This window comes from Bombus pyrosoma, linkage group LG8, assembly GCF_014825855.1.
Source record: "Bombus pyrosoma isolate SC7728 linkage group LG8, ASM1482585v1, whole genome shotgun sequence".
NCBI lineage: Eukaryota > Metazoa > Arthropoda > Insecta > Hymenoptera > Apidae > Bombus > Bombus pyrosoma.
Window position 1 is genome coordinate 3054371 of NC_057777.1, and position 13139 is coordinate 3067509.

At 33.6% G+C, this 13139-nt stretch overlaps 1 protein-coding gene across 1 annotated transcript; it reads right to left on the reverse strand.

The window, feature by feature from the left end:
* Positions 1-80: 80 nt before the first annotated feature.
* Positions 81-10712, reverse strand: LOC122570043 (hemicentin-2-like). Its single transcript, XM_043731867.1, has 6 exons — positions 10202-10712; positions 8027-8156; positions 3524-3723; positions 2540-2860; positions 1474-1965; positions 81-1368 (listed from the first exon to the last, which is right to left on the reverse strand). Exons 1-6 carry the CDS (start codon positions 10566-10568, stop codon positions 824-826), a joined length of 2055 nt encoding a protein of 684 aa, XP_043587802.1. The 5' UTR covers positions 10569-10712; the 3' UTR covers positions 81-823.
* Positions 10713-13139: the final 2427 nt, after the last annotated feature.

The following is a 13139-nucleotide window of genomic DNA, read 5'->3' on the forward strand; positions in this document are numbered from 1 at the left end:
TTTTAATGGTACGCTTTGGAATTAACAATACTTTATACTAAGTTAATGTGATGCAATGCTGCATTATTGCACTGAACACAATGTTACTTTATAGTGCAAGATTCATCATATACAGTACTATTAACATTAGCTAAGTATTTCCTATAGCACTAAGTAGCATTTTCTGTACGTAATTATCTAATATGTACATATATTTATTATTTGGCATTTTCTTTTACACAAACATATCGTCGCAAAAATAAGTATCGATGTAAGACTCTGAGTATGTAACAAGGGAAACGATGTTCAACAACGAGATCAGTCACGCGAATACTAAAAATATAATTCCAGTACATTGATATAAAAATGCATTTATGTTGCATAAACAATATTACAAATCTAGTATCTACTTACTACAAAATTACATTAATAAAGTTTAAAATCAGTTTAAAATATAACAATAGTAGCAACAACAAATAATTCAATTTTCAATTAATAAAATAGAAAATTCCTCCAAATCAATCAGTCAAGTACTCACAGTACTTAATATCATTTGTAATGAAATTATCACATCTATTAAATTTTATTTGTGGCAATATACCAATAATATTGCCAAATTTTATATAAACTTCATCTTTAAGAAAAAGATAAGTGGAGATTCTGTAGAATTACTATAGAGGGTCTATGAATTCTACTATTTCAATTTTCAATCACAAGTAATACAAAATATGACTTGTTTTTAGTGAAGACGGATCTACACAATATGGTCAATAATAGGTAAGTCACAATAGAACAGTTCACCGTCAGTTATCGACGATCGTCATGGCAATGAGCATATCAACAGTTATACAATGGTTGGTGGTTGAAGAACAGCTGGTGCTCGCCTGACTTTCAGTGCTTCTGGGCTCATGGCGCGCACCTGCTTCGTGATCTGGTCATAATCATACGTAACAGCCAATCCACCCTCCGTGTTCGTCTTTCTCACATACGCTTTATTTTGAGATGAGTTCACATTCTTCTGTCTATCTGCTGTAGGTGTATTGCTATATAATGCATCTGCAGCAATGCTACCATCTTCTTCTCGACGATATCTTCTATTCTTCAACCTTAACACTAAATATACAGTAATGGATATTAGAAGAAGAAGAAACAATAGCCCTACTGCAGCTGCTGCTGCAATTACTCTCATCTCCGTTGGGTCACGAATAGTTAGTTTGATATTAGTGGAATCTCTACCCTTTTCGCTTTCTACTAAGAGGGTGTATATTCTAGCATCCTCTATTTGGAGATCTTTGATCATTAGCTTCGCCCAGTAGCAATTAGTTGGCATATCGTTTTCCTTGATATGCTCTAACGATAATGCTTCGTATTTTGGATGAATACTCTCGCCTAGAAAAAGAAGAAATTGTCTATTTGACTAAAAAACATATGCTGCAGCTATAAACCTTTTCTTTTAGAAAGCTCTACCATTAACAAACATATTTTGATACTTGCCAGCTCTGATATGCGAGCTTCCCCATTGCCAAGCAACGAGTCTAGGTGGAGGTCTCGAACAAAAGCGAGACTTCAAAGTGTGTTCCGGTTCTCCGGCCCATCCTAGTGACTCGTAAATGCCCTTTCCACCGGAAGACGGCCTCGCCTGTATCTCAGGCGGTCCGGTTACGTGCAGCACGTAACGAGCCTCGCTGGGCATTTCTCTCCGCACTCCGTTGATCACATTGAATGCCACGCATCGATATTCCCCTTCGTCGGACCACATCACGTTCTTCAAATGTAAACGTTTTCCACCGTCTTTGGTCTGCAGCGGATTCTCAATGGTCTCCGTCACGCCACCACGAAGATGCACCCATCGATATTGAGGTGGAGGATTTGCTTCAAAATCTATACACTCGAAGGGTTCCAAGCTTGTACCAAGCAGAGTCGTTTCTTCGAATTTTTGCGTGGTGTCGTTGTAAGTAGGATCTTCTGATTTTAATCTGGGACCATCTAAAAATAGAAGACTTAAATAAGATTTGAAGGTAATTGATGGTGATCACTATCAATCAAGAATAATTACAGTAATATAATAAGATTCCTCAAATTCGCAAAAAGGGTAGATCACTCATAATTTTTTTTAGATAGAAAATGTACTTTCATTTGTCATGACATTGTATATTATAGGTCTCAATGGTATCAGAAAAATATCTAACAACAGATAATATCGTCGCACTAGTGTTGGAAGGATTAAAGAAATAATTATTCTGAATGAAAGGAGACTACAGTGGTCTAGAAAAGAAGCCACGATACATCACAGGGAGAAACCCAATAACTATTATTTAAAGCAAGCCGTAACGCTACCGCTAATAAATGACAAATGGACGTTCATGTCAATGAGCACACAACTGCCATTATTCTATCCAACTGTTCCTCTGTCTGAAAAGCGCTTAGAACAAAAGTGCAGCATAGTTAGGCGAGGAAAGTAGCCAAATTGTCGTGTTCTCGTTGTTGATCACGATGGTTGTTGTTCGTAAAAGAAAAAGAAGGAAAAAGAAATAGGTATCTTGGTAAAAGTCCGACTAACATTGTACGTCCAGTCTATAGTTAGCCGCGGTGCTTTCACCGATAACGTTGACCGCCTTGCAAGAATAGAGACCGGCATCGTTTCTCTTGACCGGCTCGAATCTCAACTCGGAGCCGGTCATCGTGCCGTTCTGCTGCGTTCTGTTTAGCATCAACGCCACCACGTTGCTTGTTACCGCGATGGGAGTTGAATCCTTGAACCACTTGATCGTTCCGCTGGGATTGCCATCCGCGAAGCATTTCAGGCTCATAAAGCTGGCCGAATCCTCCAGTGCCGCCACCAGGAGTCGGGGCTTCGTTTCTATTCTTACATCTGGGGAGTCTAAAATTTGATATACATATAATTTAGTAATGGTTGAACATTGTTTTTCTTTTAATGGAGCACAATTAATATAATCAATTTTTAAAGGCTTTTAGATAAAAGTTGAAGATTTAGTAGATGGATTATTCAAAGAATTATTTTTAGTCTTTCCTATAAAAAGAATTAGAATCGTAAGAAATTTGAGATGTAATTCCAATCCTAAGAAACATATCCCAATTTTAAAAGAAGTTTCAACGCATTTATCTTCGAAGATATGTGCTATACAGAAAATCTGAAACCTCTAAATGATCGTTTCTCGACAATTTTATATAAAGAAGGAAAAATCCCAACTCATAAGTTACACAAATGACCATTTTTCTAATATCTTAAATATCTTTATCTAATCTCTCCAAAACATTGCTACTTTCCAAACAGGGTACTCTTACAAATAGAAACTGGTCAAATCATCTACCTAACTCCAGTCATTAGAAATTCAGATCTAATATTAGATTTCTACTTTATGAAAGCAAAGATTATCGTCTGCCATAGGGTTCTGATGTGTATTCACTGGAGTGCTCAAAAGTGAAGTGTAGCGTGAATTGCAAATACTACGATTGTTTCTATTCTGCATCGATAGAAACTTGTCTAATATCAGTTGTACAAAAGTACGTGGAATATACATACAATGCACATCCAGTCGTGTTTCCGCAGATGTTGGAACGACGCTGGATGGATGCATCGTGATGCACCGAATCGGCAGACCATGGTTTTCCCTTTGTCCACGGACACGGAGGAGGCTGTGGGCTGCCCAGGTTTTCGGACTATCCACTTCTGTCGCGTTTGTCTGCTCCCTTAATGCTTCTACTTCATCCCCTCCTATGTACCTGTGTAAAGGACAAACAATTGATATTAAAAAATTTTTTTTATAATAAATATACACTAAGGGTAAAAAGTTTGAAACCATTTTTTTAGACGCAGCTACATATTTCTCAATTTTCTGACAATTTTAACATTACATTTTTATTAATATTAAAATTAACGTAAATCAAGGTTTACTTTTTATGTTAGAAAATAGTCAAATTTAATTTTACTATTAATTGAATATTATTCCTCATCTTGATAAATTTTTGGCTAAAGGATTTCCTATGGTAACAGAAGTTCAATTCTAAGTCGACCTTTTTTTCTTAAATTATGTGAAGTATGTAGTGATTTTAAACTTTTCGATAGTATACATACACCTATGTTTTATATATGTTAATACTAAAATAGATAGGGTGAATTGTTATATTTGCTAAGATTCACATGTACTGAAAGTAAGTCAAGGATGTTCTCATATACTTATGGAGAATGAATGATGTATTCATACTGCATATCTACCGCAGTATAACTAGAACTCCAATATTGTTCATTAGCTTGTTTTTTAATCCTTTTGCTGTTTACTAAAGCTAATTATCAAGCTAATGCTTGGTTTCAATTATATGTTTAATACCTATCTATCAGCTTATTGTTGGCTCCATAGGTAGGTTTAATATCTTATTATTTAAATATTTTTAATATATTTGAAGTTTGTTCTTACGTCGGATTTAGCTACTTTATATTTGGCATGAATGAAAATGTATCACAGAGTAATTGGTGTTACAAACAAACATTAATTAGAGTTCATCATTAAAGATTTACAATATTTTACTATGATGATCAATTATTAGTATGAAACTCTAAGGGTAACATCAAAACTATTTCATTGACTCAATCTCCTAATTGAATGCTAAACAAACAAATAATACTTTTCTGAATAACTCCAAATTAATTCTTTAATATACTTATTTTTCGATGCAAAATACTTGAAAGAACCTCCGCAACCATAAACAAAAAAAAAAATGAATTATAATCTTACCAATCAGCTAAAAATTTTCGAACTCAATTATCTGCAGAAATTTCGATATATTCTAACAAAATTTCTACAATTGCAGGTAGAAAATGTCGTCACTGTTCCATCCTAATCGCAACAGCCGTTACGCCCGAGTTTCCGGAAAGCGGTTTAGCAATTTCCCACGAATACCGATATTCAAGGTTTATACCCTTTCTAGAGTGATTCACGGGGAGACTATGCCCGCGGCCAGTTTCTCCGCTTCTATGGCTACAATCTGCATAATTACGCTTGCCGCTGCATCTTCAGCGAAATGGAGCAAAGAGGAAGAGACAAAGAGTAAAAGGAAAAAATATGAGAAACGACGAATTATTTAGACAGCGTGCCTATTAAAGGCTGTAAAAAGAGTAGCTGCTACCTCGCCCCGTTACAACGGCGGGCATCATTTCTACGAACGCAAGACCAAGTGTGAAATTAGGAACTGTTCTGGCTCTCTTCGTTCCACATTCGATTCGTTTCCAACGAATGGGAAAAGAATACACCGGTATACGTAAGTGAAATTCACTGTTCCGAGTCTCTTTCCTGTGAGTTGCTCTTTTACAGGCACTGATGATACCGAAGACATAAAAAATACGTAGAATAGTGAAATGCGCAGACTATGAATTGATTTGAGTGAAAATTTACTATTCATACTGCGGATGTATATGCAAATTCATATTTTTACCAAAATGATTAAATGATTAAACGAGTGGAGGAAGCGAAACCTAAATAGAGATTTGTTTTATCTATTAAATATTACAATACTTTTTATTTTAGATATTTTTATATATTTTTTCATATTATTATCCCGTGAAGTATTACATCTTGAAATGTGATAGAAATCTTCTACTTAATTTTTTTACTTAAATCTTTCTACTTAAACAAAAAAATCTGTACAGGGAATGTTCTATTTTAGTATAATTTATTAGTAATTTAATTTGCCGCTAGCTTAGAAGCAGAATCCTTTTTACTTGTTTTTTATTTTATGAAATGATTTCCAGAGAAGAGAGAAATCATTCTTTTCAATTCTTGAAATAAATGTTAATCGTTTGAGAGATAGAATTCCGTGAAAAATGAAACGGATCGAATCCGATTCACGGACAATTACCAGTGAAACTTGTCCCCCACTCGTACCACTTCCTCGTCTAACTCAAATCGTTTGCGCTTTCTAACTAAGCGATTAACGATCTATAGCGATGACATTTTCGGCCACAAAATATCCTATTTATTTTTATAGATAAAAAAAGAATAAACTTCTCAAATACCTAAATGCAATTAATTAATCTGTTTCTCAATTTGAAAGAGTCAACAGATTTCTAATTTCACGCAGGAAATAATCGTGCTATAAAATTCAGTGTACCAGAAGTAATATGCAGTTACGGATGGAAGAAAGTTTAAAATTGATACACTATAAATTTTAGTATCTTACTTTTGTACTAAATATTTTTACCATATTATCGACAGTCATCTAATTCTATAGTATATAGTATATTTATTCATTGTTTGTTACGAATTCTTTCATTATAAATGACCAAAAAGATCTTAAAAAATCTGAAACAAAAATCTAAAAATATGCTATATTTAAAAAACTTTTTATAATCTCTCTTTTGTCCGCCAATGTAAATTACAAATATTATTATGTATGGTCCATTGTTCCAATAGAACAAAACGGATCATACATAATTCAGTAAAATAATATATAACAAAAAATCGTTGTGTATCTATTATTTCCTTATGAAACAAAAGAAACTTTTGGGACAACCTAGTAAATTAAATCGTAAATCGATCAAATGTGGACTAAATTGAACAATACATATTAATCTCATTTATAACTTCAACGACTATACCAAAGGCACAAAATGAAAGTAGCGACTTAAATTCGTAATTAGGATTATATATCGTTTGAAGACCAGATTAAAACGTTCCGCGGATGTGTTTACATCGCGTAACACGTGCATTTACGGCTGCCAGGCGATCGTGGAAATTGTAACGCCGCTCATGCGAACATGATGATCGGTACAGAAGTGAGTTTTATGTTATAAGAATTTAGATGAGGTGTGGCTAGCTGATCACTAGACCGTGACATGAAAAAAGAAGCTGCTAGCAAACCTCTCCGCTGCGTAAACACCGCGTTATGGGTTCTTGCTTCGTCTATAGCCTTTGTGAACCGCACTTTTTATCTCTTAGCGAAACACTGTTTTCATGAAACCAGAGAATCTGCAAATACAAAGTATACGTCAGTGTCTAGTTGTATAAACGAGGAAACTTTTTAGGAAATTCTTTTTGTCAATGCCAATTGGAGTATTCCCAATAAATAAGATAGAATTACATTAGATAATACCATATTAAAAAGGAATTTGTTTTATAGCTGAAACTTCCAGGAACGTGGTCGCATTTCTTTTTAAGTTTCAGACCCCTGATTTTCAAGAAGAAATTTATGAACTAAGATATTGTTTATAATTTTCGATATTATAAAATTAATATTTCAATGTAAAAAAAATTGATTTGAATATGTCGGAATTTTTACATTGAAATTAAAAAAGAAGCAATTCGGTTCGACAAATAATTTTTGAGATGAAAATTCTTAAGTGTATTTCTTTACAAAATTCGAAATCAGCAGAGTGATGACATAAATTATATTTCATTTTAAGTAAGGTTCGTGAAACTGACAAAAAAACTGACCAATTTGACGCGGAATGACCTCATTTTTGCTTTTTATGAAGTATTGATTTCTGTTATTAGATTTGTGCTTGACATTTTATTTAGATTTAAAAAGTAACAACATAATTTCGCCTACAGTTAGCATACCTTCGAACGAAAGTCGTTGCAAAAACGATAGGAATATAGCCAGTACCGTTGCACAAGTGTTTTGTTGCTGTGTACAATTGGAATGAATGTAGCCAGAGAACCAGAAGTGAATTGAAAAGAATACAGTCTTGCATCATTTTTTAATCAAATTATTAATTTTAGTAATTTTACTTAGTAATTAAAAGGCGACTTTTTTTTAGTGATTTCACAAGAATCTTTTTACTGTAATATATAATGATGGATTCTTCAAGGAAAATTTGTGGCAGACGAATCTCATCTTGTGGGATAGCAAAATGTTGTTTGCAGAAAGACAGGATTATGTACCTATATTAGATATGGGATAAAGAATATAAGATTTGTCAAATGAAATAAGAGATATAAAATGCGAATGTAGGAAACATGTATACTCTACTAACAATTATGCATGTTTGGGCTAGGTTCACCCTTATAGTGGAGTAATTAACTGAACTCACCATTTGATAAGCGCCGGTGGGTTTCCATATCTTGATACGCAGGAAATGGTAACTTCTTGGCCTTCCCTTAGAGTTAGGGCAGAGTTTAAAATCGTCCCTCCATATTCCAACCGTGGTTTGCGGGGTTTTACTGAAATACATTGACATTTAATAATAGCGGAAATAAGAGAGAAACTTTCAATTTTTTTATTTTTATTCATAATTGCAATTAAACCAAATTATCTACTTTCATTTTACTTTCCCTAGCACATTAATATCAAATAAAAGAATATTCTTTATGACTCGCAATAAGTACACTATACATGTTTATGCAAATTTATAGTTTTATTAATATAACTAAAGAAATAGAATTTGAATAGAAATTTATGTTATCTACTAAATATTCTACAGTTGTGCGAGAAAGTGAAATTTCCAAAGAAAATTTGAACATACTCCAAACATTACTTTCTTGAAAACCAACCCTTAAACGGAAAGATTTTATTCTACACTTTCGACTTATTTTGCCTCCTGCTGATTGTTTATTCATACCCAAACAGTAATTAGCCAAGTTCACATATACTAGGCAAATTTGTAAAGTCGACTCTCTCGAGAACCTCATATGAAAACAATTTATTGTACATTTATTATATATTTATTCTTTCATCTAGATTCACCCCCTTGTCGACTATACTATGATTATCAAAATATCTTATGCACGTCGAGTTATTCTATTCTACAGAAAATTTTCGTTAAAGCGGTTGTTGCAAAAATCCAAGCTGCTAAGAGGAAAGTAGAACGGAACGACTGGTTCACGTTGCATCACACCGTTGCCCGCGTTTAGCGAATTTTAAATTGCACCGCCAAATCTGCATCGTTCCATTGAGGAAGCGTTAGAATCTGATTAGCCACTTGTACGATTCGTCGAGGATCATTCACGCTTGTGGAAAGCGATACCTGTCAGGGTGACGTAAAAACCCAACGTTCCGTTAAAACTAAGTGTACACACTTATTTAACGATTTAACGTTTCGTGGAACGTTGTGTGCAGATCGTTAAGTAGCCTCTGTTGATTTCTTAATTTAAACATATTACATATGTACATTAATATGCAATCCATCTAAAGCGGTAATCCTGACCGTGTTTCAGTGGAAATTGGATTACTGGGTTGATAAATTTCAAGATTTTTAAGTGTTTTCTTAGAGATGAATTTTCGTTAGAGAAACTGGGCGACCTGTTTCCATATCTTTTTTCTAGATATCTTAAGATGGTGATATGGTACAGATGCAGGCTTGTATCGAAGATCGGCTCTCGAGTGGATGAAAAAATTCTTGGTCTGGTGCAGGTCATGGAAATTTAGATGATGATGGCGGTAGAGTGAAGTGGAAGGTTTTTGGAAGCGTAAAACGTGCCGCTATTTATGTGGGATTAGAGTTCAGTTAATATAGAAAAAAAAGAATGTTCAGTGAGATTTTAGAGATCAATTTTCTTAAATAACAAATAGTGCTTCACACAAGAAATAGACAAAAAAAGATAAATGGAAAGTTATAATAAAAACAAACAAACAAAAACAGTATATTCAACTCAATACAGACTCCAATTTATGGAATGTTTTATTTAAACAAAGCGTAAACTGTATCTAGAAATATATATGAAATAGATACAGAAGGTTAAAAAAAGTTTTAAAAAGTAAATTAAATACAGAAAGTAATAATAAAAAACTACAGTAAATAATAAAATCCAAGAAAACAAAATAAGAATTATTATAAAATATAATGAAGCTTATGAACCGTACAAAAGAAGTTATCCCGCAGAAATTACTAGAAAGTACAATTGATATAACTATACGTAATGAAAAATGGTAAACGTTATTCAGTTTTATTCAGTTTTAGTAAAACCTATCCAAATAATAAAGAGATTGATATCACCTTCCATTGAAATACAATTTAGGGGAGATTCTCCATTGAAATACAATTCCAACCTCTCTTTTTTACCCCCTAAAACTCGCTTCAAACTTCATTAATCTCTGAGAAAATAGCTTGTAATAGGTTTATTTAAGGTACCCTGTATAGAAAATTCAATCATTAAAAATTTGCGAGAATAAGAATCAAGTATTATCCCTCTAGCGGCGATTAATCAAACTATCAAACCCCACGAATTTATATAGAAAAATTGTTAAAAATTCTTCAACCAAATCTTACCCCTAACTAAAAGACGAGATGGTAAAGAAGTTAAGGCGTCCTGTCGCGTGAAGTCACCAGAAGTGACTTGACACTCCCAGTAGCCGTCATCGAAGTCGAGGGAGGCTCTCCTGATAAGAAGGGTGCAATCGCTACCGCGTCCGCTGGCCCATTCGTACTTATCCGGATGCATACCCACTGGTTTCCGGTCCTTCTGCCATATACATTGACCCCGTTTGTCCTGTACCCTGCACCTTAATTGTACATCTTCACCGGAGGAGACTTCTTGATATAGGGCTGGAGTTTCCGCGAATCTTTGCTCGCCAGTAATTCGAACAACTATCAGAAATATGATCACAGTGATGCTTTGAAGATAAGTGAATTTCATCTTGGAAGGTAGTAATTTAATTTGTAATTAAATGAATATTTCTTGAAAATCCTTCTTCGTTCAGATACTTCTTGTGTATTTATTATGTTTATTAAAATTATTTATTTTACTTGTGTATTTTTTATAGAGTGTACTTCATTTTATAAAGTTGCATTGATTATTTGGATGTTTATTATCAACAACGCTTTAGTTTTGTTCCTATTAGCAATTTTAATTTCAGATGAATTATTAATTGTTCTTTTAATTGTTCACTTGTATTGTTTTATTTCGTGGACATAAGTTCGTTGTTAATTGTATCACAAAATAACTACAGTTTTTAGTTCGTTGATGTAGTCGATGTTATTTCGAAATAATCGATTATTAGATCGATTATTGATAGTTCTAGCAAATGAATCACAATGACAGAGCTGTTTCGAAAGTTCGTAAAATCACATCACTTTGTTATTTCTTCCGTATTCACAATTAGCTGTACATATTGAATTAAAAAAAAATTATTTATAACAAAAAATTAAGATATCTTTCCCTTTCTTTAGTAAAATAGTTTCACTACAAACACTGTACGCTTCAGTTCGATGGAATTTAAAACACAAATATTCGACGCTTGCAAAAAGTTAAAACCTTGTCACATTTAATTTAAATTAACAAATAGATTTGAAATTATAGTTTCAGAGATGGCGTTGATGTTCGTAGTTAATCCAATAGTCTACAATCAACATCGAGATTCTCTCTGTCGAAGAACATAAGACGAAGTGAGCTGTTGTGAAATTCGAAGGAAACTCCGTGACAGCGAAGATCCTGCAGCGCCATCATCGGTAGTTGACCAAAACATTTTCACATCCCTTATGAAATTTAAATTTTTTACACTGTTTTTTTATTACCACAAAACACAATAATATAAGTACCAATTCAAAACTTATTCAAGTAAATCAATCTTCTTTGATCTTCCCTAGATACAATAGTCTCGATCAAACAAAGTCATGTTTCATCCAATTAAAACTTTGATACGTTATAATAATTTGATCACTTTCGTTATCATTTGTAGCGGAAAATTGAATTCCATTGCATCCCATGCTCAACAATAACAATCAGCTGTATATCATCGTAAGTAAGTTTTATAAACTTGAGGATTTTACTCTCGATATAATCTTTTTTCATATTTTAGATTTGTATATCATTATTTTAATATGTTCTGTTTTTTTTTTTAAATAGGGATTACTGTATAAACCACCATCAAAATTTTGAACCAACAACTTCAAATAACAAAGTTCTTCGCTAGACACGATTAAACTTTCACAACACGCAATTTTTTTCCAAATGTTATTGAAGCTAGGTATTAGTTGTTAAGTATTATAATTTGAGGAGAATAGACGTATTACGTACAGGAAGCAGCGATGGTTGAGAAGGAAGAAAAGAAAACAGCCCGCTGGACGTAAAATCGAGTGTATCTAGGACGTTGGAGTACAATGCTGGAAGCACGTAGTGGAACTGAGCCAGAGTTAAAGCCAGAACGTTCATCGGAGTGGAAGCGGAAGACGGGCCCCAAACGCAGGCCCACGCGTGCGTATCCAACCCTGTCTCCTCTGTTGGCTATCCTTATTATTCGAGCGTGTTATCATTATGCCATGCTACGGCGAGTTTAGCCGCCCATTTGTTCTATATACTTTTTATTTTTGTGCTTAGCCAGGGAGAAACACCATCACCGCGCCCTCTCCAATTTCCAACCCGGCCCACAAACTTTTCTCCACAAAGTTTCAAGAGAAAGCTCCTTACAAATCATTACAAGTCTATACTAAACGTAATTTAACTATCGAGGCCCTTTTGCACAATAATTTATCAATTAATAATATTAGTACGTTGGAAAGTTGTAAATTGTGGGTTATAGACTTCTTTTTCGAAATTTTACAATTTTACATCAAATAGGATAATTAGATATTGATATTTGTTTATTTCATTTGCTTTATTATCAAACTTGTTACTACAAGAGAGCCTATTAATTTGTCATTTGTAAAACTTTATTAATAACATTAATTTGATTATGCAAGGAGGTCTGGCAAACAATTTGATAAGTTTTAAGGAAGAAGAAACGCACGTATTTTAATGCTTTATTACATTTTAAGTTCATATGTCTTAAATTAAGATGCAAAGAAATAGTTATGTTCCTATTAATGTGTTCTATGAATTATGATAAATTACCGACAGAGATGCGCGTTACTTTCTATTTCCAATGTGACCGTCAAAACTCAGTAAAGGGAATCATATTGCGCGGAATTTTCGCTCGCGGGATAATTTATAATTATTAGGTTAACTATGTAGCAATAAATACCGTGATTGATAAATCGATAGTTTAATACGGAGTTAAAGCAGTTTTGCGGGAAACCGATGAATCGCCTCTTCATAGATGCACAAATTAATAACTGTGCTAATGAGCTGTTAATAGATCTAGTCAATTGCTTATCCATTTTATCGATATAACGAACTTATGGCAATGAATAGAATTTAAAAATATCGTAAGAATTAATATGAGCTGTTGCATTAATCGTGACTATTCAAGGTTGTTTTTGTATTCTTGGG